Consider the following 26,285-nt stretch of genomic DNA (forward strand, 5'->3'; position numbering starts at 1 on the left):
TTATACCTCCTATCATTGTTTGCATGGAGAAAAATTATTCATTACTGGGCCATCCCCGTGGCGCAGTGTTGAGCGCTGGTTGCGAAGCTGCCCGCAGCCTCTGCAGCGCCAGTTCGATCCCCGGCTGCTCCCTGGCCACCAGAGGAGGGTCCCACATGGCGCGCAGACCTCTCTTGCCGCCCGCTGCTCCCCTCAGCAGTGTACTTCGGTCCTTCTGCCTGCTGCTCTGCTCCCCGCTCTGGCTTGGTGAATTCTCTCACCCTCCGCGGCTTCTGACTGTACCCAGTGCTTGTATAAATAAATAATAAATAAAAAAATCTTAAAAAAAAAAATTTACTTCATACTTCAAAGTTCAACTTTAAAATTCTTTCCCTCCTAAAGACTTTCTGATTTCCCACTCCATCTCATTTCACCTTCACCACTGAGTCCATTACTCTGCTCTAGATGCTGCTAGCACTTGGATCTACCACTTGCTCCATATAATCGCTCCCAGGTCTGTTAGCTAGGATGGAAGTTCTTGATGGCAGGAACTAAATTTTTATGCAACTATTTATATATTTGAAACATGATCGATATGTAAAAAATGTTTACAGGATGGGTCTCCCTGGTGGCGCAAGGGGTTAGCACAGCACTGTGAAGCTATCCGCAGCCTCTGCAGCATGAGTCCATCCCCGGCTACCCACATGGCACAGCAGACCTCTCCTGTCTCACCCGCTGCTCCCCTCAGCAGTGTATTTCAGTCAGTCTGCCTGTTCTGTTCCCTGCGCTGTCTCTGGTGAATTGTCTCACCCTAGCCCCCACACCTCTGGCCTGTACCCCAATTCTTTACATGCATAAATAAGTAAATCTTTAAAAAAAAATGTTTACAGGATGAAAAAGGAGTAATAGTGACTTCCTCTATTAAAAAAAGGGGGGAAAGGAGGATTGAATGAGGAGTTAATGTCTGATGGTACAGTTTGGGAAGATAGAAAAGATCTGGAGTGGTGTGGTGTAGGTTGCACAACAATTTGAATTGGACTTTATGCCCCTGAACTATACATTTAAAAGATCTTCATGGTTCTCTGGGAATGTTGCATAAAGAGCTGGTAAAATCTTTTTTTTCCCATCTGTGGACTGTATTTTTCTTTAGTCTTAATATATTTTGCAAACTTAAACTCTAAAACTTCAATTAAGTTGATAAAACGAAAGGTCACATTCCTTTGGGGCACATACCTGGACTCACAAAGTGTGTGACACAGACTGCCTACTGCCTGAAGCACAAGTCAGCATGAGAAACATTGAATGTGAAAAATAATTGGAATAGGATCATTTGGGCAACTGAAATATCATGCAGGATATGCACACACACACACACAAACACATATAGACGCGGCGCACACACATACAAAATGACCAGCTGGGCAGGGCTAAATAAAAATCCAAAATGCCCACAGCAGTGAATGGCAACAGAATAGGAATGGAATATCCTCTTTTTGTGGTAAGAAAAGAACCAATAGGTCATAGCTAGAAAGCAAAAGTTTTCCCTAATGACGGCCTCTGAGAGTAAGCCGGTTACCTAGGGGCTGGTAACAATGCAGGCAGAGGAGCAGGGAAGAATGCTGATTTCATGTTGTCTGGCCTAAGAGGTCGCCTAGTGAGCCAGGCCTGGCTTTGTAGAGCTGATTAAGGAAGATGAGCCAGGAAGGGAGGGAGCCAGTGGCCACCTGCCCACGGGTTCAACTTGCAGAGAAACCTTGCCAAGGCCGCTAGTAAAAGGAATCCTTAAAAAGCACCCCATATCACTGCTCCCCCACTGCATAAATCTTTTCTAGATGCCTCTGCCTAATTTCTGCTTCATTACTGCTGAGTTGGGTCCCCACTGTTTGCTTTAGAGGCAGCCAATTCCATTATTGAAATGTCTTAACTATTGGATGATTCTGATATTTTTTAAGAGAAATAATCAGATCTAAAACAAGAGACTTAATGGTATGATTACAGTATGTAAAGTATGTGGAGTGGTGTGTGTGTGTGTGTGTGTGTGAAGCCATAACACCAAAATATCAATATTAATACTCTGAGGATTAAGATTATTGGTGATTTTATTTCTTCTTTTAATCTGCCTTTATTTTCTAAAATGTACAGGTTTTACTTTGGTAACATGGGAAGAGATAAATATTTTAAGATTAGTGGGAGATAAAATTTTCTCTCTTACAGGTGAAACAGGGCCTTTCTCACCTTGCACCTATGGATTCCACTACTGTTAGATTCTATGCTTGAGTGGACAGTGGGTCCCAGCTGGACTAGTCTGAGTCGCCAGGCCAGAGACTTCAGTGTGACAGTTCACACGGTCAGTTACCACCCAGTGGAAGAAGAAACACATCTTGTCAGTAGCTATGGAAATATAAGCACATCCACACTTCAGATCAGTGAATCGGAGAAATCAATTTCCTCTCAGAAGAGGGCTATACTCAGTCTTCATATTCCAACCAGCACCTTCCATTAATGCAATGATTTTAAAGCCACTCCAGCTAAGAACAGGTTAAGGGAGGAACACTTTGACCTGAACACTGCTGGAGAAGAAATGCTATTGCTGGCCATTGTGCAGCATGTTGAGAGAAAGTTTCACAGGTATCACCTTATCTGACTCTTAATCCAGAGTACCCCCTCCCCCATTCCAACCAAAGCAAACAGAGTGTCCAAAATATTGTGTCTATGCATGTGTTCATTTTGCTAAGAAGGACCTAAGTTTTCATACGCTTCCCAAAGAGGCTTGTCAACCCCAAAAGTTGTAGGGGCACTGGAATGACAGATACATCATCCCAGAGTTGGTTCATCAGAGTTGGCATCAGGATTCCTGCAAACTCTTCCAATTCCTGCTACCCCTCCCTGAGCTCCAGAGCTTCTTTCCATGGCCTGGGGTGGCCAGACCTTCACCGTCTATCACAGCCTCCAGGGACATGCCATGAGGATGAGGATGTCTGTCTGCCTAGTGACAGGATTTGTAACAAACAAAACCCTCTGCCAGCAAGAGGACTGAGCAGCCTGTCTGGTTACAATTTATTCTCCTCGATCACTTTGACTGCATCCAAGTGCTGGGAGAAATTTGAATCTGAATGCTGCTGCCTCTGAAATCAGCTTAGAAGGCACTCTGCAACAAAGAATAAGCCTGGTGGAGTCTGTCTAAAGAGCCGTGTTTGGGTGGGACAAAGACACAGGCAGACACTGTCCAGTTGTGTCAAGTCTCAAGAAATCAGAGGGAGATTAACTGCTTACTGGGGAGGGCTGGAGCCTGCAGGAGAAGCAGTTGCTTCATATACAAAGGTTGTAGTGAAGGCAGGGTGTGAACCGTAGGGAGGGAGGCTAAATTAGAAAACTGGATTGAGATCCCCAAGGAAAGAGCTACTTCAAGAACAGACATGCAAGGATGTTGTTGCAACATGGCCTTCAACAGCAACAGATTGGAAACAACATGCAGTTGCATCACCAGGAGCATGCTTAAATGCACCGTGGAATATTATGCAGCCATTAAAGAAATGTGATAGCTATAAATAAAAGAGTATAGACTGGTACAGAAAAACTCCAATATTTCTTGTAAAGTAAAGGAAAAAAGCAAGGAATAGGATGTGAAGTGTGTAGTATGTTACTCTATTTTTTTAACTTTTCTTTAATACAAAAATAATGGCTACCATCATCCATATCCATATATGTATATAAAATCTCATATCTCTCTATATCATATATAAGTATAAATGTTATATCTCTCACAAATCATGTTTTGGGGTGGGTTTTTTTTCTGGTTCTGCTTCTCTGGAAAACCCTGACTTGAGGGCTTGAGGGAATCCCTGAGATAAGGCTTGTGCAAAGGCAGAGGTGAGAGGTGAGGAGACTTGTGCTGACTGCTGGGAAAAGGGAGGATGTGAGAAGCACTCTGGTGGGATAGACTTCACTTTGGGAGCAAAGCTGAGGGAAGAAAGTCTAGTCCATCCTCTGTCAATATGAGGGGTCAGCCTGCCAATGACAGCTTGGACAGTCCCTGAGCATTAGTGATCAGGTCCTTAGCATCCTCCTGGCCTTTCCTCACAATCTGACTTTCTTTACTCTCTCCTCCCCCACATTCCAAGTCATTTCTCTTCCATGTCTTTGTGATGAGGCTATACCATAAGGCAAAATTAAAGAGGCTGGCAGGTTGCTGTTCCTTCCTTATGTATGTTCCTATGTGCCTCAGTTCAGTTGCCATTTGTGGCCTCTGATTCTGCTGAACAGAAAAGACAATCAGTCAATTCCTCTGTCTCAAAAGCCCAAGTAGTAAATTTGACCATTTTCTCCAGTTTTCTGTCATTTGAACAAATAAGAACAGGTAATTCTTATGATTGAAAATGATTGAAATAATTCTAATGCTTGAAAATAGCATTTCCCCTTCCCAACTCTTGACATACTAAATGATTCCTTTAGATAGTTCTATTCATTCTTCATTCCACCATGAAAGGGTCATAAAACGATCTCAAACATAAGGTGGGTAGTCCCTTTAAAATAAGTCTCCTTCCATGAATCCAAGCTTCCATTAAGACTAAACCCAGTTAGGGCCTCCCCGGTGGCGCAGCGGTTGAGAGCTGGGTTGCGAAGCTGCCCGCAGCCTCTGCGGCGCCGGTTCGATCCCCGGCTGCTCCCCGGCCACCGGAGGAGAGTCCCACATGGCGGGCAGACCTCTCCTGCCGCCCGCTGCTCCCCTCAGCAGTGTACTTCGGTCCTTCTGCCTGCTCTGCTCCCCGCTCTGGCTCTGGTGAATTCTCTCACCCTCCCGTGCTTCTGACTGTACCCAGTGCATGTATAAACAAAAACAAACAAAAAAAAAAATAAATAAATAAACATGCCTCTATTTAAAAAAAAAAAAAAAAAGACTAAACCCAGTTATGATAAAGGCATCACCCTAGGGAGCAAAAGGACTCAAAGAAGCAGAAAAGAGCTCATGTATAAGTAGGCAAAGCACGCACATAAATAGATCAGAAATTAGCAAGGCAGATAAATGACAAAAAGGAGGAGAGTGATCATTGTGTGCTGAAGTATCTCTGAAGGCTGTGACCTGGGCATTGATGATGGATAGGAATCAAGAAGTAATCCCAGTGTTACTTCTGTACATCAGTAAACCCCCTACCCCTCCTCCCCTGCTACCCAGCAGGGTGGGTGGTTCAGGCAGGTGTTCCTACTGTCCAAGGAGTTCCTTTTGAGTTAACCACTATTTCCTGCCACCATCAGGAATGAATGTTCAAAGAGGCCAGGTATTTAGACGACTGCAACACAGAAGATCAGAATTTGGGCTGGAGCCAGATTTTTCAATACCTTCCTTGGTGCTCTGTTCCCTACAGACTTTGCAGACACGGGCATCAACAGGCACAAGAACCCAGTCACCCAGGGAGTGAGATAATACGCTGGCTTTGGGGAAGAGAAGTCAAGAAAATGGGATCCTACTACCAATCCCAAAGGGGATGTGAGTGTGTGTATGTCCCAGACACACACACACATACACACAAATACACGCAGTGTTTTCCTCAAATTGCACATCCGCCTCAGAGAGTTTGAACAACAAGCAAAGCATTAACCACGCATCAGCTAAGCCAGGATTCCAAAGGAGAGCTTTGACTTATAAGCCCTTGCCCCCCACAGGAACCCAGCTTCAAATCCATCCAGTGGATTAAGATGATGATACAAAAGCTTCCAGTTGCATCCATCTGACTTTGTGTGAGAAACTCAGAAAGGAAGCAATAGTAATTTTATTCAGCAAAATAAAGAAAGAAAAGGAGATTTACTGTCGACACGAAGTTATGTACATTGTCCCCAAACTGATAAAGTTTGGCACAATTTCAGCTACACAAGGGAGAATTATCAGCAAGACAAGGAATGTGTCTAGGGGCAGGAAAGAGTGGGGTGAGGTGTTCACTTCAGCTCATTGGTCTGAGATGCCACATGGACAAGATGGTGCCATCGGGTGACCAGCTCAGATACACTCTAACTGGAGCTGTTGCCACCCCAGCTGATGCGAGCAGGAAAGAATGGAGTGTGGCCTGCCAAGCGGTACCGGACAGTGGCCTCCGCTGTCCCTACCTTAGATGGTCAGTCTGCTTATCTGCACACTCAGGCTTATAAAACTCTAAGAAAAGTTTCTTGGGCCCCCTGGGCAGGCACTTCCACGTGGAAACTACTGCTGCCATCATCTCGACCTTTACTCCCAGCGACTGTTAGTGGGGAAAACAGGGAGCATTTGAGGGGCCTCTCCAGGGAGCTTCAGACCTGGGTAGAGTCACAAGCAGGGTGAAGTTCAACTCTTCCCCCTGATATTTCTTCCGCTGCTGCTTAACTCACCTGCACATTCCTCCTTCGTATCTTCTGAGAAATACAGATTCTCCTTCTGAACTTTTTTTTTAAAGATTTATTTATGCATACAAGAACTGGGATACAGGCCAGAGGTGTTGGGGAGGGGGGTGTGGGGGGGGGAGAGGACTCACCAGAGACAGAGAAGGGAGCAGAATAGGCAGATTGACTGAAATACACTGTTGAGGGAAGCAGCGGGAGAGGTCTGCTGTGCCATGTATGTCACCTTCCTGGCCAGGGATCGAACTCACACTGCAGTGGCTGCGGATAGCTTCATAGTGCTGACGCTTAACCCCTTGTGCCACCAGGGAAGCCCATAGGCCAATATTTTTATTGGAGTAATTGGTAAGCCAGGGAGACACTGCCACAGAAAGCAAAGGAAGATTCTTCATCTGGGTCATGAGTGGGCTGGCTGGAACACCTTATTGGCCCCTTCCAGCTCTCATGGTCTTTGAATGACAAATTTACCTGATTCTAATTATAGGTGGAGAACTGTTTCACTCCAGTCCCCTGCCAGGCTTCCATGGACTGCCCCCGGCTGTCCCCTACCCTCCTCTGCCCATTCACACCCTCATCTTTGAAAACCTTAAAAGACGACCCAGTTTGGAGGAAATACAAAGTACATTAGCTCCAAGTCACATTTACAAGTCAAGGTAAACAGAACTTGCTCCACGCACCCTCCGTCCACAAAAATGACGGGAAATAACTTTTCCAACGCTGAACTGGCGCCACCTAGTGACCATAGGTGTCACTCAGTCACCCCGCAGCAGGACCGTGACCTGCAGAAGTTCTGGGAAACAGAATTTCATGACTCGCCCTGGGCAAAACTGTGAAAGCCCAGGCAAATCCTCCCATATTTCGAATTTCCCTTTTCTGGAATGCTCCCCATGACGCACAGGTGTACTGGAGAGTAAATGTTATTCAGGCAGACCCAGCTCTAGACCAAAGGCACCCTGGGCGCCTGTTAGCTCCTAACATCCTGGACAAATTAGCAAACTTTCCTGTCTTCAGTCACGCTCTGTGAAATGTGGGTAGCACAGTCTATCTCTCACAGTAGTTGTGGGAAGTAAGTGTGACATGGTGTACATAACAGTAAACATATAGTGAACGTGCTGAATAGTAGTTCTATTCTCTAGTACATATGATTTTTAACATAGGAGTAAACAAAATAAATGTTGAGCTATGATCCCAGAAGTCTCCAAGTAGAGGGTACATAACCGTCTCTGGGTCCTGCAGGAGACAATTCCATGCAGAGTTCATCCCAAGAGGCCTGAAGGAACTCAGGAGTGCAGGCAAAGTTAAGGGAACTAACCCAGGACATGGAGGCGCCCAGAACCAGCAGTGACAGGAAGGCGAGGCCACCCGCTGACCGGTGGATGAGACAAGGGAAGGAGGGACTGTAAAGGAACCTGGGCAGACCTGCGCTTGGGAAGAGGGGCGATCTGGCAGAGGCTACTGTCTTGGAGGGAGGCCATCGCTCTAGAACCCGGGGCCCAGAAATCAAGGAGGCTGGACTAGCCCTCCCCACCCGACCCTTCCCCTAACCTCCCAACTCCTGCCTCTGCCCACCAGTGATCACACCCAACCCCAAGACAGCTGGCAGGGACACCTGGTGAGGATAAGTAGGCCTAGCCTCACAGGGCTCAGAGCAGGGTCCAGACACCACAGAATAGACCTAGAGGAGACACCCTCCAGGGGGGAAGGGTGATGCAGAGAACACGCCTGCTTCGGGAAAAGGATAAGACCAGGTGATGTCCAAAAATAAACTCCAAGAAGAAGGAGGGAGAAAAGAGGAATGAGCCATATTTATTGAAGATTTATTTTCTGCTATTCACTATGACTTGTGCACTATGAATGTGCACTATGACTAGACCTCCCCCAAATGGCCAAGAGCATATTTTTTCCAATCCATTTCACCTTGGCATGTGGATCTGAAGTCAGTCGAGGTCCTGCAGTCTTCAAGAAAAACTGTCACTATTACCTGACAGAAGGAAGAGCATCCAGATTTAGAGTCATCTACAGAATTTTTATCAGAGAAACCTATCTGCTGGAAGGGCAAACTTCTAAAATACCTAATTTTGTCATAGGAGTCACCCTTCCCTCATATTGTGAGACCCTCTCTCCTTGACACCCCAGGTTCCTGTCCTGTTCTTCAGCTCAGGATAGAAACTCTTAGTCTCTCATTTGCTCCAAAATGTACAGCCATGTAAATTCTCCATAAGTATCTAATAAAATTTGTTGTTTTTCTCCTATGTGTCTTTCTTATGTTAATTTGTTCACTAGTCCAGTCCAAGAAAGAACCCCCCCATCCCAGCCCCTAAAGCTTTCAACTTTCTCTTATCCCTTTCTTAGCAATTGGCTCTTTTTATTCCTTTTCCAGATCAAGTAACCTGCATGGAGACACCCAGCTAGAAAGTAGTGGAATTCCACCCCGTTATGGATGCTAATGTCCCCCTCCCAAACACTGCTCTCTTGATCCCCCTGCACCCCAGAACTACCTCTGTGAGGTTGGGAAAAGACAAAACCCACAGCAGGGAGGAGAGGCAACAGCACACAGTACAGAGAAGTAAAGAAAAAGACTCAGACCCCCTGAGTAAGGGATTACATTTTCCTTATTGTCATGTAAAGAATTCCCCTTTCCTGGCGAATGAGACCAATTTCTAAGGGAAGCTCAAATAGCATTGTATTCGAGGCTCAGTCTGAGCAAAGCCAGTAAATCCCCATGGAGGGATTCAGACTATCCTCCCTGGCTCCTCTGCATGTCCAGGAGCCGATCCTCTGGGGAGTGTTATAATAAGGGGCTGGGGAGGTGGATGTCAATGATAAAAGACAGAGCATTGGCTACCCACTCATCTGAAAATCCCCATGGACATTCCTTTCTGAAGGATGGTCAGACTAATCCATATTGGCCAACTGATTGAAGCCCAGGCAGACAAACCTTTCACCCAGAGATTTACAACCTCAACTCAAACCAGTTGTTTGAACAAACCTTCAAACTCCTGCAGAGCCCACTTGACATCTGTATTTGTCAGGTCAGGGAGAAGAATGGCTTCCACTTTGAAAGGCTGAGGGTTTGCTATTTCCTGCTGCTCCCTGGAGATCTACATGGTAAAGGAGGCCTTGGTGGTCAACATTAAGGAGAATCAAATAGAAGGTCTCAGGGGAGCTGTGTTTAAGTTAAGTTTGAGTTAAAGCATCTGCTGTTTCATTTACTCCTTTGTTGCCCTTGCCAACTCTTATTACTTCATGCTGGGATATTACCTTATTATTATTATTACTAATATTACTCGTATTACAGCTTTTCTGGTGCTGTGGTAGAATCCAGTCCCAGGTTCCTGGCTTCACCTCAGGACCTCAGAGCCAGAATAATCCTCCTCCACACTGCTTTCCTTGAGTCCGTTATGATAAGTTCAGGCAGCAGTGGACTGAAAAAGTGGTATTATGGACCAGGCCCTAGAGCGCATTACAAAAAGTTAGAGCAAAGTTTGACAGCCCATCAAGAGATGGACAGACCCCAGACAGGACGGGGTGCCAGGCTGGTGAGAATGAGCAATAGTTCATGAGGAAACTTGGAGGTCACTGGTAGGCAGTGAGAAGGCAGATGTGGCAGTGAGGACGGTGGAAAAGAGTGCAGGCATGGAGGGTAGATCTTGGTTCATACCCTTGGATAGTTGGCTACATTGCTTACACGTAGATTTTTCTGCTTACAAGTACACGTCATACGTAAGATATGATTGGTAAGAAGAGTTACACACAAGATATGCAATGCTGGATTTATAAACTGGATTCCAGAATGTGACTGACAGGAGAACAAAAAGTTGGACTAGACATGTTGGGTGAAGGCACCAGAAGTTATAAAACATGCCATAACCACACATCAGAAGGGCAACCGCAGCATGTGCAACACTGGCGGTGGTGTCTCCAAATGGTGGAACTAATGCTATTTTACACTAACCAGGTTAGGACTGCCATCCAGATCAGGATATAATTGTAGGGTTTTATGAATCATTTCCTCTTAGGAAATTGATGTGGGTTTTTTTCAGGCTATCTTAGTATTAGTGCTTTAGTTACAGATCAGATAAAGAGTACCATATACACAATCTCCAGCTAAAGCTCTTTGTACCCTACACAATGAAGTGGTTCACCATTAAAAGACTTTAAAACTGCAGCTCTTGGGCCTCCTCTGGTGGCGCAGTGGTTGAGTGCTGGGCTGCGAGGCTGCCTGTCAGCCTCTACAGCGCTGGTTCATCCCCGGCCACCTGCGAGGGTCCCACATGGCGCGCGGACCCCTCCTGCCGCCCGCTGCTCCCCTCAGCAGTGTGCTTCATCAGTCTGCCTGTTTCTCTTCCCCACTCTGGCTCTGGTGTATTCTCTCACCCTCCCGCGCTTCTGGCTGTACCCAGTGCTTGTATAAATGAATAAATAAATCTTTAAAAAACAAAACAAAACTGCAGCTCTTGGCCTCCCTGGTGGCAGAAGGGGTTAAGCACCGCACTATGAAGCAATCTGCAGCCTCTGCAGCACAAGTTCGATCCCCCCCAGCCTGGCAGGGAGAAACCCACATGGCGAGGCAACCTCTACTGTCTCGCCTGATGCTCCCCTCTACAGTGTATTTCAGTCAGTCTGCCTGTTCTGTTTCCCACTCTGTCTCTGGTGAGTCCTCTCATCCTCCCCCCACCCCCATATCTCTAGCCTGTACCCCAGCTCTTGTATGCATAAATAAATCTTAAAAAAAAACAAAAACAAAAACAACTGCAGCTCTTTTTGGATGCCCCAACGCATACCTGCACTCTTCAAACAAGCCTCTTCCTCAGGTGCCAGAGTTACCTTCACAACGTCTGAGATTCCATTCTGTCCCATATGCCAGGCACACTGAGGAAGATAACATCTTTTATTTCATAAAGACCCTTATAGTCATGATGGGAGTTGGATACACCCACTTAAAATTCTTCATTATACTTCTGCCAAATCTGCCACAGAGAATCCAATGACCCAGGATGCAAAGACTTTCCATTTTATCACCTCATAGGTGTTGTCAGACACTTATTTGTTTACCTCTTTCCACTGTCCCCTATTTGCATCAGTGCCTAAAGCAGGGTGCAGATTCTTCAGGGAAACTGCAGCAACCTTCAGTTAACTCCAAACAGACACAGAGTCTCTATGCTCCCAAGGGTCCACAGCTGAATAGGTAGACCCCAGTCTTTCCTCCATTAGGTAACAGAATGGGACTCAATCCATATTGCAACCACTTCCAATAATATGATTTTTGGAAAAGCCACTTATCAGCCAAGTCACATAGTTCACTGGTTTGGAAACAACAAGCAAGCAGCAGTATAAGCTGTATTTTACAACATTAGGAATGATGAATTGGAAGGTGTTTATATTATGTTTGATGAAATGAAGATGGCTTGCTCCCTCTTGCAAGTACTGGGGTGTAGGCCAGAGGTGCAGGGTTGGGTGGGGGGGCAGGAGAGGATTCACCAGAGACAGAGTGGGGAACTGAACAGGGAGACTGAAATACTGAAATACACTGTTGAGGGGAGCAGCGGGAGAGAAGGAGAGGTCTGCTGCGCCATGTGGGTCACCTCCCTGGCCAGGGATAGAACTCATGCTGCAATAGTTGCAGATTGCTTCATAATGCTGATGCTTAACCCCTTGCACCACTAGGAAGGCCCCCTTTAAATTTTTTAAGAAAAGCATTGAAACTGTTAAAGATAAACCATTTCATCAAAAGAAAGTAATACCTAAAGGTTTGAGTTCTTTCTAGTCTAATTCAGTGCTGAATGACATAGACTCAAACTGATGTCATACTTCATTCTTAACCATAGATTTCACACTTCTCCTAAAATCAGAGAAAGTACGGGTAGAATGTGTAGAGGAAGGAGAAAGGAGGGATAAGAGATCAAGCAGGCAGCCCGCAGCCTCTGCAGCACTGGTTCGATCCCCGGCCACTGGGCGAGGGTCCCACATGGCGCGCTGCTCCCCTCAGCAGTGTACTTTGTCAGTCTGCCTGTTCTGTTCCCTGCTCTGGCGAATTAATTCTCCCTCCTGTGCTTCTGACTGTACCCAGTGCTTTTATAAATAAATAAATAAATCTTAAAAAAAAAAAAAAAAAGAGATCCGGCAGGCAAAGGCCAGCCACTGAGAGCTCTTAAGTAAATTCCCAGGAATTTGGAACAGGAGCCACAGAGGGGTGGGGGGCGGGGAAAGGAAAGAAAAAAGGAACCTGAAAAATGACATGATCGTTTGGCAGCTATTTCAGAAAAATAATTTTACCAGGAGCGGAGCCTCAATTAGAAGCAGGGAAATTACAGCAAGAAGACCACACAGATGACTCTATCAGAAATCTAATTTTGTTAAATATTTAAACATGTGCAAAGACAAGAAGAGGGTACATTTGTCCCCCAACTTTAAGAACTGAGGTGTACAGAAAAGTCACAGGCCAAGGTAGGGGAGAGGCAGGACAGCCTAGAAATGAGAAGCTTTGTCTCTGGGGTTTGCCTTTGCTTATGGATCTGGAAAGTTAGAAAGTTGTGAGATTTTTGGGCAGAAGTTCCCTAATTCCTCTGTGCCACAGTTTCATTGTTTATAAAATGGAAATAACAATAACATTTCACTCAGCAGTTGGCCTAGGAATTGAGGAACTGCGTGTAAAATCACTACAAATGATGGAACATACTAAACTTTTAAAAGCATTGGTTATTGGGCCTCCCTGGTGGCGCAAGGGGTTAAGCACCACACTATGAAGCAATCTGCAGCCTCTGCAGCACGAGTTCGATCCCCAGCCGGCCAGAGAGCTACCCACATGGTGCAGTAGACCTCTCGTCACGCCCGCTGCTCCCCTCAGCAGTATATTTCAGTCAGTCTGCCTGTTCTGTTCCCCACTCTGTCTCTGGTGGATCCTCTCACCCCCCGCATCTCTGGGCTGTACCCCAGCTCTTGTATGCATAAATAAATAAATCTTAAACTAAAAAAAATAATAAAAGCATTGGTTATTAGTATTACTATGCAACAGAAAATAACCTGGGAAATAGATAATGAGCTCTGTTTAAGGGCACTTTAGGTTTCAAATATTTGCCTTGAGGACCTCCCAGGAAAGATGACCACGGAGCACCTTGAAATATGGGGCTAGCTCAAGAGAGAGAGATCAAGTAGATAGTAATTTTGGGGGGTACTCTGGAATTTCTCAGGCTGTGGTTGAAGTCATGTGAGGGAATAACTTAGAAAAACCATGAAACCCAGCATTTGGCAAAGGGAGTGGAATCTGGGAGTGAGCCCACGCATTGAGGTCTCTGGAAATGAGGTCAAGGAAACAGTTCTGAGTAGAGAGTTGTCCAGAGCCCACACTCACTTGGAAGTGGTGGAAACTGCCTACAGCGACAGCAGCCCCTCTCTGCCTAGAGCACCCCTAATGCTCAGTGCTAAAACCACCAGTGACTGTGAGGGATAACCAAATAAATGGCCTGGGTGAGGAGGAAAGGGAAGAATATGCCACAGGGATTTTTTATCCCCACCAGATGAAGATCTAGGCATGGCAGTGGGAACCAGATCCCACTATTGTGGGAACCACAACCCTCAGCTAGCCACCCTTCACGTAGGTTACTACACAATTAATTGGATAGGAGATTATCATGATTACTTTTGCCCCATTTTTTTGATTAATTAATTTTTTTAAGATTGATTTTTTTATGCATACAAGATCTGGGGTACAGACCAGAGGTGTGAGGGGTGAGAGGATTCACCAGAGACAGAGTGGGAAGCAGAATAGGCAGACTGATCGAAATATACTGCTGAGGGGAGCAGTGGGCAAGTCAGGAGAGGTCTGATGTGCCATGTGGGTAGCTCCCTGACCAGATATCAAACTCAGGCTACAGAGGCTGCCGACAGCTTCATAGGTTGCATCTTAACCCCTTGCACCACCGGGGAGGCCCTGGATTAATTTATTTTTGACTGGGGTAATATTGGGTTGCCCCCTTCAGGTATGAAAGGGAACTGCTGAGCAAATAAATCTTTCCTGTGTCCTGCTAATGGGTCCTAGGCATGGTGCAGTAAATAATCCAATGCAATTGTAAATAACAAGTTTGCTTACTTAATAAACCTTTCCTTAGAGAGCTTTCCAGCTAAGTTTTAGCTTATCTAAACGAGGTTACATTTTAACAAGGTTGGACAGCCAGCCAAGCTGATTTATCTCTCAAAGGACAACCCCGAATGTCCATCCTTTGGAAATTTTGTGCTTGCTAACTGATGTTACCAGTGTCAGATGGTTGTGTATAAAAGAAACTCTTTGTCTCTAGACAGGTGCCCAGACCTTATGGGGCTACCCAGGTCTGAGACCTCATGCATGAGAAATAAAGCTTCTCCTGACCTCAACATTCCCGAAGTAGCGCTTGTTCTTCCCCTGCCTGAGTAAAAGGCTAGACTTTATTTCTGCAACATTACCACCATAGTGCACCCAGCACCAAATCACCCATATCCCACCACCATGGAGCACTGTGCTTCCTCCCTTTGCTGTTGCTTGTCATTTTAAAAAGCACTTTCAGGGATCTTGTAATCATATAATCAAACCTAATGAATGTTGACGGATAAATGTCTCGTTTCTGCCTAGTAATAGAAACGGACTTCTCCCAGTGCTACAAAACTGACTAAATGGACTGATATTTAAAACCCATAACTTTATTTCTGAATTCAATAAAAAAGAGAATTTTGAGACAGTCTCTGAAGAAGCCATTCTTTCTCAAATCTAAAACATAATCCACGCTCCCTTACTCCTACCTCCCTCAGATCTCGTTTGCCCTCTGGAAACCTCGCGAGAGTCGAGTCCTCAAGACTTCTCCCAGTAGCCACCACTCTTTCTCTTCCCGTATGCGGCCTTAGGTGAGTATCCTGTAGGGGTGTCTGGTGGAGCTTAATCCTCTGGACATCGCCGCCATCCTGACCTCGGGGGCTACAGTCTCGAGGCCCCCGTGAGGAGGACTTCCCGGGCTACCCACTAGTCGCTGATGGCGGTGTCCCTCTGTGTGGGGACGTGTCAGAGTGCCCCGCTTGGTGCGCCCGGGCCCTTGGGCTCTGAGGCCCACAGGGGCGTGCGATGGGTGGGAACGTGGTCCGCGGGGATTCTGGCGGCCCCTGGCCTGGCCGCCTCGACTCCGAAGGCCCAGTGTCTCTCGGTGAGTGGTCGCCGAGTATGCGGCGCGTTTGTGTAAATTCGGGGGTGTAAAGTCCGATCGAGGCTTTTCTTGTTTAATCACTAGGGTTAAGAATTTGATAGCGATCACGCGGGTAATAGACCAAAAAGTGTGTGGGAAGAAAGCAGCACTTGCCCAGGGGGTTGTCTGTGTGCAGCTGTAGTTGAGGGACCCCGTGCCCCCGTGTCATTTTCCGTCTGAAGGCCCAGAGTTGGGTTGAGACAGACTGTTTTCCCCAAGCTGAGAGGACTAGCATTGGGAAGTGTCCGGTTGTTAGGGGGAAAGGATGTCCTGAGCTAATTCAATGCAGGCTTTGTGGACTCCACCCCCACTCCAGACCAAAGGGGCTGCCCTATAACATGGTCACTAGTCTCGTGTCAGCACAACTTTCTAGATCAGAGAGGAAAAAGGATGGGGAGGAGCAGGGCTGCGATGATGACGTTACTTAGGACACCTTTGGATTAATCATGAAAACAACACTACTCTGAGCAGCCTGTAGCAGCCTTTACCACGTGCAAACTGTGGTCGTTACTGTAAATTAATTGACTGAAATGCTCTTCTCCCTTCAGTGATCTCTGAAAATGGTTCGCTACTCACTTGACCCAGAAAACCCTACAAAGTGTAAGTGAACAAGAGATACATAAATATGCCCTGTTTGGGGGGTATGAGAAACTATAAGATGTCAAAAATTAATGCCTCTTATTTTTTTACAGCATGCAAATCAAGAGGTTCAAATCTACGTGTTCATTTTAAGGTATGTGAATCATAGTTGTGTTGTACAAGATTTCTGTGTTTTATTGAGTATTTTTACCATTCTTTTTGTTAAGTAGTTGCAAAGCTGCCTTTTTAAGGACACCTTTAGGTTTACCATGAAAATTCTGAGTAGCCAGCTTTTAAATATTGGTCATTGGGATATAATGAGCATTTTAATTCAGGGATTTTGGAATTGGATAAAACTGCCCAATACTATTTAGAGAACCTGAATATGTAGATTAAGGTACATGTAATTGTAGGTACTGAAATTAAAATAGTGAATAGACCAATTTGGAATTCTTTTACCTAGCTTTAAACCAGGTCTTTATGGTCTTAGTATTTTGTTCTCACCCTCCCAAGAATGGAAGGAATGTTTAGTTTGAAAATTACAATTATTTGACAGGGTTTACTAACAGTCTGCATTATTGATATTTAGAACACTCGTGAAACTGCCCAGGCCATCAAGGGTATGCATATCCGAAAAGCCACCAAGTATCTGAAGGATGTTACTCTACAGAAGCAATGCGTACCATTCCGTCGTTACAATGGTGGCGTTGGCAGATGTGCCCAGGTGAGAATTCTTGTCACTTGAAAGTCATATAATGTGATCAGCTTGGATGAGGATGGCTTAGATCTACCTTTAAATCAAGCTCTTTCTGGTTGCTATGATGACAATCTTAGGACACCTTTGGAATAACCGTGAAAAAAAAATACTCTGAGCAACCTTGGTAATAGATAATTCCTCTGAGTTGTAAAAATGATTTAAGTCCAGAAAAATGGCTTAACACCCTTTTTTTTTTTTTTCCTTTCAGGCCAAACAGTGGGGTTGGACGCAAGGTCGGTGGCCCAAAAAGAGTGCTGAATTTTTACTGCACATGCTTAAAAATGCAGAGAGTAATGCTGAACTTAAGGTACTGACGCCATTAATATCCTTATGTGTATGCAATTGGATAGTAGTTCAATTTGTGTTACTGTTGTCCTAGTTTTGTTTTTTTTTCTGATTGTCTTCCTTGGACTATATCAAGTTTTTTTTCCTAACTGCAATATCCAGCAGACCAAATATTGTCTGAATATTTTCAGAAGCATGGTGTGCTCTCTTCAAGCCTAAGAAATTTTTCTCTTGTAACTCATTTTTTTCCCTTCTCTATCTTAGCACCAGTAGTTTTTAACCTTGTGCCATGAACTTTTTTGGAAGTGTGGTTTATGAATATGAACCCCTTCAGAATATTGTTTGAATATAAAGGAGTCAATACAATTAATGAAATGATTGCCTTAATATGATGGTAAATGTAGTTTGTTGCCTTCTTTTTTTTCTTTTTTTTCTTTTTTTTTTTTTTTTTTGTGGGACCCTCGCCACCGGTGCCCGGGGATCGAACTGGCGCTGCAGAGGCAGAGGCTGCGGGCAGCCTTGCAACCCAGCGTTCAACAACTGCGCCACCAGGGGAGGCCCTGTTGCCTTCATTCTTAATGGAAACAACTATGTCAGAAGGTTAAATAGTAATGTTGTTAAAACAGGTTCCCATTTGGGTTATTTTCCATTATCTTCATACCTTCTGTGTTTGCAAATCTGGGTGAGACCTGAAATTTAGGCTTGTCTGACTAGTAACCCTTTCAGCTTGCTAAGCCATGCCAGTCTTGTTAATCATTAAGGCTTAGAATTTGAGACTGCCATAGATCTCCTAACTCTACCCTTCTAATAAATCAATATGGAGTCAGTTATGAACATCTGTGTTTGGCAGTTTCTATGGGAACTTAAGACTTGATGGAAGGATGTTTAGAACATATAAAGGTGAAAGCTAACAACTGCATAAACAGATAGTGCTACTTAAAGTCTTACAGGTTGATTTTCCAGTGATGTGGTTTGTGGAATTAAGACGAAGGTGTTACCTGATAATTTGTTCTCCCCTCTTTCCAGGGTTTAGATGTAGATTCTCTGGTCATTGAGCACATCCAGGTGAACAAAGCCCCTAAGATGCGTCGCAGAACTTACAGAGCTCATGGTCGGATTAACCCATACATGAGCTCCCCCTGCCACATTGAGATGATCCTTACTGAAAAAGAGCAGATTGTTCCTAAACCAGAAGAGGAGGTGGCACAAAAGAAAAAGGTAAGTTACTTAATTTTATTGCTGGGTTCCATCTTTGGAAACTAAATTTGTGGTTGCTGTGATGATTAACTTAGGACACCTTTGGAATAACCATGAAAGGAAACTTTTCTGAGCAACCTCTTTAACACATCTTGGCATGTTGACTAGTATATGAGAACTACATGATTCTCTTCTGATGACCCAGCTAGATGTCCATAGCCACTTCCAATGTAACATGTCCAAAAATGGGCCCTACTCTCCCCAAGTCACACCTTTTTCATCACTTAAATGTCCTCCATCCTTGTTGCCACTTTGTTCCAGTCTTCTGAGTAAATTCTCCTCTCCTGCTTGTCAGATTTCCTCCCTTCCCATCCCACTTCTCTAAGACAAAAGACATAACCCTACTCCTTTAAGATGCAGTATGGGTTTCTCCAGGAGACCTAATGTCTTTTTTCTTTCTTTCCCCAGATATCGCAGAAGAAACTGAAGAAACAAAAACTTATGGCAAGGGAATAAGTTCAACGTAAAATAAAAGGAAGCAAATAAAACAAAATAAAATAAAAGCAAAATGTTGGTTGTCTTTTCATTAGTAAATATATTTCAAGTATCTTTGAAATTGGATCAAATGAGTTTTCTTCTGAGTAGATTATTTGTCCTGTGCCATTTATTTTGGTTTTTAAACATTGTTTTGAGTCTCTGGATGCTGAGAGATGGAATTAGAACATGGAGGAAACTTATGAAATGCTTTATAGTGCTAATACCACAATGCACCCATTAACAGTAACAGTAGATTTTAGTATTTTCAGTCATGGAGCTATCACCTACATCGATTTTTGAACATTTATACCAAAAAGGTACCTTGTCAGTGGTTAATAAACTCCCATGCAACCCTCTGGCAATATTCAGTTGTATTACAGATTGACCTGTACATTTTTTTTTTTTAAAGATTTGTTTATTTATACAAGCACTGGGTACAGTCAGAAGCGCGGGAGGGTGAGAGAATTCACCAGAGCGGGGAGCAGAGCAGACGAAAGGACACTGCTGAGGGGAGCAGCGGGCCGCAGGAGAGGTCTGCGGCAGGGCCCTCCTCCGGTGGCCGGGGAGCAGCTGGGCATGGAACCGGCGCTGCAGAGGCTGTGGGCAGCTTCGCAACCCAGCGCTCAACCGCTGTGCCACCGGGGAGGCCCTTGACCTGTACATTTAATGCACGAGGAATCACAGCGAACTTAGTGGGTCCTCAGGCCCCTTCCGACCGTCCTGTGACAGCTTACATTCAGTGTGCATCCTCGCAGCGCGTGTCCTATTTATTGAGAAGTTCACTGTATGAAAATTAGTGAGCATCTGGGGCTCTTGGGTTACAAATGGCACTGCTGTGGGCCTTCCTGTATTCTGAGGCCTTTAACAAGAGTGAAGGCCTTTCAGCCGCAACTGCGTCTGAAAACGGCCTAAGGCAGGCGGACACCCCGCCAGGATTGGCGGCCGTCCGTCGAGGGCGTTCTTTGCCGAATGAGTTTTGCATCCGGAGCACGGCAGGGACCCATGAGCCTCAGCGCTGGAAGGCCCGGCTTCTCCGCGCGACCCACAGGCCTTGGGCCGCCGGAAGCCGCGCCACGTCCCGCCCGGGCGTCACCGTTACGTCCTGTGCGTCCTGGGGCTGACGCATGCGCACCTTTGTCGACCTTTTTTTGCGGTCTCCATTGGCTTGGCCGCCGTGCGCCTCCCTCCGGAAGGGCGGACATTTCACCTGGGCTCGGTGGTCGCCGGTGAGCTGGGCTGGGCTGGGCTGGGCTGGGCTGGGGTCTGGGTGGGCTGTGGCCGCGGCGCCGTGTCAATGCTCCGCGGACGCCAGCCGGGCCGGGGCTCCTCCTGCGCTCCGGGTCGGCTCCGCTTCCGGCTCGGAACGCGCGCCCCGGCCCCGGCCCCGCGGCGCTCCCCTCGCCCGCCCCCTGCACCCCGCGTCCGCCGCCCTGGCCCGCGCCTCTCCTCTCTCACGGCTGTTGTCTTCGTTCTGCGCTGTCGCGCTCCTTCCTCGCCTTTCCCCTTCATCACTGCCTCTCGCTCTCTGCGCGCTCAGTCGTCGTCTCTCGCCGAACCCGGCCCCGCTCGCCTTTGTCTCCAGCGAAAGGGTCGGCCCAACCGGCCTCCCTCGGGACAGCGATCCCCGCCCTCCTGCCCGGTTCTGATGCAGCCTGAGCTACGCCGATGGGAAATGCCTCTCCGATAGGTTTAATCCATTTTACTCGCTGTCTTGCAGTCGAGACTGGGTTCGGAGAGATGAAATAAATTGATAGTTTCATCAGTTTATCATGGTCACCGAGGCCTTTACAGCAGTCACAGTGTTCACATGTATGAAGTAAAATACATCACCTGAGATAAAATACAGACGCTTCATTTTGAAGACAGTTAAGTTTTCTAAAAGCCGTGATTATGCCGCTGGTGATTAGTTCTTTAATACTGTTCAGTAGTTTATAGTTTAGTCAATGTGTTCGGACTTACACCACCAATTGCAACGGTAAAAGTGAGTATTTAAGATGGACGGATTGCCAGTCATCGATTCTTGTAGTTTTGGGCAAGGGAAAAGACCAGAGCATAGAGGTAGGAAACCAGAACTGCAAATGCTGTTCTTAGCCACTTCTAGTTATTAGTGACTTCTGTATGAACTTTGGGCAGGCCACAACTTGTGGATCCTTTTTTCTTTTTAATCTTCCTCTGATAACACTTACATACCCCTTAATATATGCAGACACTGTTGTGGCGTTTGCAACCTTATTAATTTATTTAATCAACACTACATTCCTGTGAGATAGATACTGTTGTCTTCATTTTACACTTGAGGCAATGAAGGCACACATTGGTTAAACAGTTGGCCCAAGATCACCATCTACAAAGTGGTGAAAGCAGGTCTCAGTGCAGGCAGCATCAGCCAATCAACTTGATAGACTGTGGCACTTGTAAGACCTAATCTAGAATATGTCTTCAAATCAGATTGATTCTCAGTGTCTGTGGTCAGAAATAATGATTCCTTTAAAAATGCTGAAAAACACTCATTGCTTGTTTGTCTTATTCTAACCAGACTATATGTTCTTCAGGTTTTTGAAACAAAATATTTTGGTAAATTCCTTTTTTTTTTTTTTAAGATTTATTTATGCATACAAGACCTGGGGTTTAAGCCAGAGGTGCGGGAGGTAAGAGGATTCACCAGAGACAGTGGGAAGCAGAACAGACAGATGTACTGAAAGACATTGCTGATGAGAGCAGTGGGTGAAACAGGAGAGCTGCTGTGCCATGTGGGTTGCTCCCTGGCCAGCTAGGGATCAAACAGCTGTAGTGGCTGGCAGTAGCGTAATAGCGCTGTCTTTAATCCCTGCACCACCAGAGAGACCCCAGCTTCTTAGTTTTTCAGGCCTACTCTAAGGCATTAAAAATTATTCTAATCTTAAATCTTTGACTTAATAGTATATTATCATAGTATTGGTTCTTTTTTCAAGAAATTGCTGATTTTGAGAAAGTCTAAGATGACTTCTAATCAAGGAAATTAAAGGTGTTGATTTTGGAAAGAGACAATTTTCTTATAACAATGATACAAATTCAGTTTTTTACTGCATATGCACCATAATTGCCATTAAAAAAAAAAAAGAAAGGGGCCTCCCTGGTAGCAAAAGGGGATAAGTCTCAGCCCTACGAAGCTATAAGCAGCCACTGCAGAATGAGTTCGATCCCCAGCCTGGGAGCTAACCCACATGGCGCAGCAGACCTCTCCTCTCTCATCCACTGCTGCTCTCAGCAGTGTATTTCAGTAGCTCCCCCGATTCTGCTCCCCACTCTGTCTCTGGTAAAACCTCTCACTCCCTGCACCTCTGGCCTAGACCCCAGTTCTTGTATGTATAAATAAAATATTTTAAAAAAGAAAAAAGAAGAGCTCTATATTCCAAGACTTACCCTTCCATAAGTTTTCGTAATTAATATTGTCAGTCTGGAGATGATTAGGTGTCAAATTCCTTACATTTTCATTATCTGTGAAGGGTATCATCTACTCTCACTGGGTTTTTTGAGTATTAAATGAGTTGATACATGCAAAGGACTTAATGCCTAGCGCTCAGTAAATGTTGTTTGTCCTTTATCATTAAATTTGTGGTTGGAGAAGTTTGGAGGTAGGCAACCTCACTGTTTTCATTTCTATCACCTGTTACTCCTTTACCTTACACATAGGCTTTTTACTTAATAGACTTACTTTTAGCTAATAGTATGATTAAAGTTTTTCTTTTAATGTGGAATGATTGTAGTCCTTTCAGAAATATTAATCCCATAAATTTCATTAGTCATTAATCTCCAATAAACTAATTTGTTTTTTTCTTCACTTACATCAGTAGTTAACGAGCTCAAATCTGAGAAAATGGTCTGCATTCCTTGCATCGTCATTCCAGTTCTGCTGTGGGTCTACAAAAAATTCCTGGAGCCATACATCTACCCTCTGATTTCCCCGTTTGTTACTTGGATGTGGCCTGGGAAAGCTCTACAAGAATCCAATGATAAAAACACAGGCAAAGGAGACTATAAGGTAGGAGCATTGCAGTGCCCTGAGTAAGAGCTGGTAAGGTGGTGGTATAGTGAAGGCAAAATACTTGGTTTTTGTACAAACAAGTTTCTAGGACTAGAGGCTTCATTAGTGTCTTAGTTTCCTTCTTTTTTTTCCCCCCAAATGGGGGTTTTGGGGTTTCTTTTAAGTAATTAACATTTGGTTTAAATGAAGGTTTTAAACTGGCCTCTCATTAATGCATTTGTTCCTTGCCTAATGGCTTTTTGGCTAAAATATAACTAATAAACTTCTGAGTGGTAACAGTAATAGTATATAGCTAGTGGCTGAGAAGAGATACTAATATTTTAGTATCTAATATGGACCAGTTTTACTGATTGATAACTGTGACAAAAGATTTAATTACAAGTATGTAAAAAACAAAATCAAGTTTTTTAAAATGAATATTTAGACAGTTTGTTGCCTTTAACATCAGTGCTTGTTAAGCTGAACTTTTTTTTTTTTTTTTTTTTTTTTTATTTTTTTTTTTATATTTATTTATTTATACAAGCACTGGGTACAGTCAGAAGTGCGGGAGGGTGAGAGAATTCACCAGAGCCAGAGCAGGGAGCAGAGCAGGCAGAAGGACCGAAGTACACTGCTGAGGGGAGCAGCGGGCGGCAGGAGAGGTCTGCGCGCCATGTGGGACCCTCCTCCGGTGGCCGGGGAGCAGCCGGGGATCGAACCGGCGCCGCAGAGGCTGCGGGCGGCTTCGCGACCCAGCGCTCAACTGCTGCGCCACCGGGGAGGCCCTGTTAAGCTGAACTTTGAATGTTCATTTGCATTAACTGAGCCATCCTGAATATTTCTAGAGGCACAGTTTTTTTCATTCTGAGGTTTGTTGTCTGTTTTTAAAAAGAAATTCCCTTATAAGTTTTTTTTGTTGTAATACCTAATTTTTTTTTTTTTTTAGGGTGCAGACATAAATGGATTACCAACAAAAGGACCAATAGAAATCTCAGATAAAAAGAAAGACTAAAGGGATTTTCCCAAAGGATCTCACTGTTTCAAAAATGGACTTGATGATTTGAAGCACCTTCTTTGTAATTGTCTCTGACCTTTTTCTCCGAGACCAGAATTTGGGATAAATTAGGTATTTACCTGATAACAATCAGGAAATACATGGTATTTATAGTTAGGATGTATTTAGTTATATTTAATGACCTCATTCCTCAGTTCCTTTTTCATTAATTAGCCTTTATTTCCTTATTGCAGTTTTAATAATACGAATAAATAGAAGGTTGTACCACTAGAGACAGTATTGCTAAATCAGTACTTAAAAATCCTGGGCCTTTAGCTTTCATTCACACGATTCTGACTGCTGTTCGCCCTAATTTCTTTGGACTCGTGTAATTTTAGTAGAGTGCAGTTTTACTGTGAAGCAGAGCAGTGAGTATTGGCAGGATAATGATGTGAAACAAAGCTATTACTATCCAACACGATGGAGCAACTTATCTGTGAGAGTAGTAATATTATTTATTGTTCTGAAGAAGATAGAAATGGCAGGAAAATAGGGATACTTCTTTTTAAAAATGGAACATCTTTTTCATAAATGTCTAATGTATTATACGATTCTAATCCTATTGCATTCTTTGTATTCCTACAAATAAATACTCAGTTTAGCTCATGGGGTTTTTTGTTTGTTTTTAAGTTTAAAAGGAAAATTTTTTACCACCTCAGAAATCAGGATTCTAATTGTGATGGCATCTGGATAGTTGGGGGACAATATTTTCTTTCCCTTTTTAATCAGTTACCAATAGTTGGATGACAACACGTGGTGTTTTACAACAGCGATGTGATAAGGCAGTTCTTTGCTTATGTGAACCCTGCATGGTCTCTCATCCTTGGGCTTTAGTGCAGGAATCTATACAATATATAGATTTATACTATATACCTTTATATCACATCTACTTGTTCCCTCTAAAGTAAGGAGAGAGCTTCCCTGGTGGCACAAGTGTTAAGATGCAATCTATGAAGCTATCCGCAGCCTCTGCAGCATGAGTTCGATTCCTGGCCAGCCAGGGAGCAACCCACATGGTGCAGCAGACCTCTTCTGACTCGCTCCGCTGCTCCCCTCAGCAGTGTACTTCAGTCCGTCTGCCTATTCTGCTCCCCACTCTGTCTCTGGTGAATCCTGTCACCCCTCGACACCTCTGGTCTGTACCCCAGCTCTTGTATGCATAAATAAATAAATCTCAAAAAAAAAATAAAGTAAGGCGAGGCTAGAAGGGTCTCCTGCCCGGGGGCCCCCAGTGAAGCCCTAGGACTTATCCGAGGCTCTGTTGAACTATGTGTCTGCTGATTCATGGTCAAGTCACTGATTTCCCCCCTGCACTTCATAGGATGTAAATCAGCAGATTTAAACTTCTGTCCCCAACCCACCTGAGGGATAAGATAAATTCCCTTTAGCAACAGTCTAGTTGATTGGTTTAGTTTGCTTTTTAAGATAGAAGAAGTATATTATAAAAATTGCAGCTATCGAGCACTGTTCGTGACACATCAGCCTGGCTGTGGCTGGCGGGTTCCATTCCAGTGCCAGAGTAACCCCCAGGACTCGTGACTGGCTGCCTGGCTGGTGGCGCTCGGTCTCAGGCCCTGGAGACAGCTCCCGTGGGGCTGCAGGGTGGGGGGGAAAAAGAAAAAAAAAAAATTGCAGCTATCATCGTAAAGCAATACAAAAGAAAATTAAGTAAAAAATTTCTTTCTCTCCTCATTCCCTTATTCTAGCTCCGTGAAGGTAATGCGAGAATATTACAAGGCTTACAATGTTCTCATCCCTTATTCCCTAAAGGCTTTACTCATTTAGCTGTTTTTTGGGGTCTTGTACTTTATCTCCATATTTCTAAGATAATACTCTGCTATGTTTTGAAACATATTTTTACATCACTGACTTCCCACCATAGGCTATCTTATATTGCATTCCCTCTACATCTCCCATTATGTTATTGTAAATTTTGGTTGAGTTATTATAAGTTATTTAAATATACCAGGTGAGTTTTTCCCCCCAATCTCTGCTCCCTCCACTGTACTTTTCTACCCATGGACCAGCATCAACAGACTTCTGTTGGGTTTGGCCAGTGGGAATCTGCAGAAAGAGATGGAAGGGAGAGAAAGAAGGAATGAGGTCAGGGTATATTCCCTTGGCACCCTCCTTTCAGGGCCTCCTCAGGCTAAGTGTTCCTCAGCTAAGGTCTCCGCACCTCAAGGTGGCCAACACCAGCAAGACTCATGACTCCTTTCATTTTCACCTAACCTCCCTCTCCTGCTCTTTTGGGCCTGATAGCATCTCTTAATGCTGGCTCTGGGTCACTGCTTTGTCTCTGTGTATGGTCTACTTCTAGAT

At 44.6% G+C, this 26,285-nt stretch overlaps 2 protein-coding genes, 4 non-coding genes and 1 pseudogene across 8 annotated transcripts; 6 read left to right on the top strand and 1 right to left on the bottom strand.

Annotated features, from left to right (window-relative positions):
* Positions 1–3,982: 3,982 nt before the first annotated feature.
* On the bottom strand, positions 3,983–15,720 carry LOC119242782 (L-lactate dehydrogenase A chain-like; annotated as a pseudogene).
* LOC119243051 (60S ribosomal protein L17) lies at positions 15,134–18,967 on the top strand. Its single transcript, XM_037508537.2, has 7 exons — positions 15,134–15,219; positions 16,100–16,151; positions 16,244–16,284; positions 16,720–16,854; positions 17,096–17,194; positions 18,199–18,390; positions 18,838–18,967. Exons 2-7 carry the CDS (start codon positions 16,112–16,114, stop codon positions 18,883–18,885), a joined length of 555 nt encoding a protein of 184 aa, XP_037364434.1. The 5' UTR covers positions 15,134–15,219; positions 16,100–16,111; the 3' UTR covers positions 18,886–18,967.
* LOC119243850 (small nucleolar RNA SNORD58) lies at positions 15,958–16,023 on the top strand. The gene has a single exon (XR_005124852.1). It is a non-coding gene; the product is annotated as a small nucleolar RNA SNORD58 (small nucleolar RNA).
* On the top strand, positions 16,944–17,007 carry LOC119243846 (small nucleolar RNA SNORD58). Its single transcript, XR_005124848.1, has one exon. It is a non-coding gene; the product is annotated as a small nucleolar RNA SNORD58 (small nucleolar RNA).
* LOC119243848 (small nucleolar RNA SNORD58) lies at positions 18,444–18,507 on the top strand. The gene has a single exon (XR_005124850.1). It is a non-coding gene; the product is annotated as a small nucleolar RNA SNORD58 (small nucleolar RNA).
* Positions 18,968–20,057: 1,090 nt separating the features above from the next.
* On the top strand, positions 20,058–24,592 carry LOC119243052 (UPF0729 protein C18orf32 homolog). Of its 3 annotated transcripts, none has more exons than XM_037508538.2 (3): positions 20,058–20,132; positions 22,737–22,927; positions 23,856–24,592. In XM_037508538.2, exons 2-3 carry the CDS (start codon positions 22,763–22,765, stop codon positions 23,919–23,921), a joined length of 231 nt encoding a protein of 76 aa, XP_037364435.1. In that variant the 5' UTR covers positions 20,058–20,132; positions 22,737–22,762; the 3' UTR covers positions 23,922–24,592. The 3 variants fall into 3 exon arrangements, with proteins under 3 accessions (XP_037364435.1, XP_054550030.1, XP_037364436.1); XM_054694055.1 differs by lacking the exon at positions 20,058–20,132 and adding an exon at positions 20,487–20,771; XM_037508539.2 differs by lacking the exon at positions 20,058–20,132 and adding an exon at positions 20,786–20,887.
* An 830-nt stretch (positions 24,593–25,422) lies between these two features.
* On the top strand, positions 25,423–25,549 carry LOC119243867 (small nucleolar RNA SNORA54). Its single transcript, XR_005124868.1, has one exon. It is a non-coding gene; the product is annotated as a small nucleolar RNA SNORA54 (small nucleolar RNA).
* Positions 25,550–26,285: the final 736 nt, after the last annotated feature.

Source organism: Talpa occidentalis, unplaced genomic scaffold (genome assembly GCF_014898055.3).
Source record: "Talpa occidentalis isolate TD23 unplaced genomic scaffold, MPIMG_talOcc4v2.1 talOcc4.13, whole genome shotgun sequence".
Taxonomy (NCBI): Eukaryota; Metazoa; Chordata; class Mammalia; order Eulipotyphla; family Talpidae; genus Talpa; species Talpa occidentalis.

What these genes read in the sequence shown, in the direction of transcription:
- LOC119243052 (XM_037508538.2), top strand. Translation starts at nt 22,763, where the DNA reads ATGGTCTGCATTCCTTGCATCGTCATTCCAGTTCTGCTGTGGGTCTAC. An exon ending in CAGGCAAAGGAGACTATAAG is followed by an intron (nt 22,928 to 23,855) that starts GTAGGAGCATTG and finishes TTTTTTTTTTAG; the next exon opens with GGTGCAGACATAAATGGATT.
- LOC119243051 (XM_037508537.2), top strand. Translation starts at nt 16,112, where the DNA reads ATGGTTCGCTACTCACTTGACCCAGAAAACCCTACAAAGT. An exon ending in GCGTTGGCAGATGTGCCCAG is followed by an intron (nt 16,855 to 17,095) that starts GTGAGAATTCTT and finishes TTTTCCTTTCAG; the next exon opens with GCCAAACAGTGGGGTTGGAC. An exon ending in AGAGTAATGCTGAACTTAAG is followed by an intron (nt 17,195 to 18,198) that starts GTACTGACGCCA and finishes CCCTCTTTCCAG; the next exon opens with GGTTTAGATGTAGATTCTCT.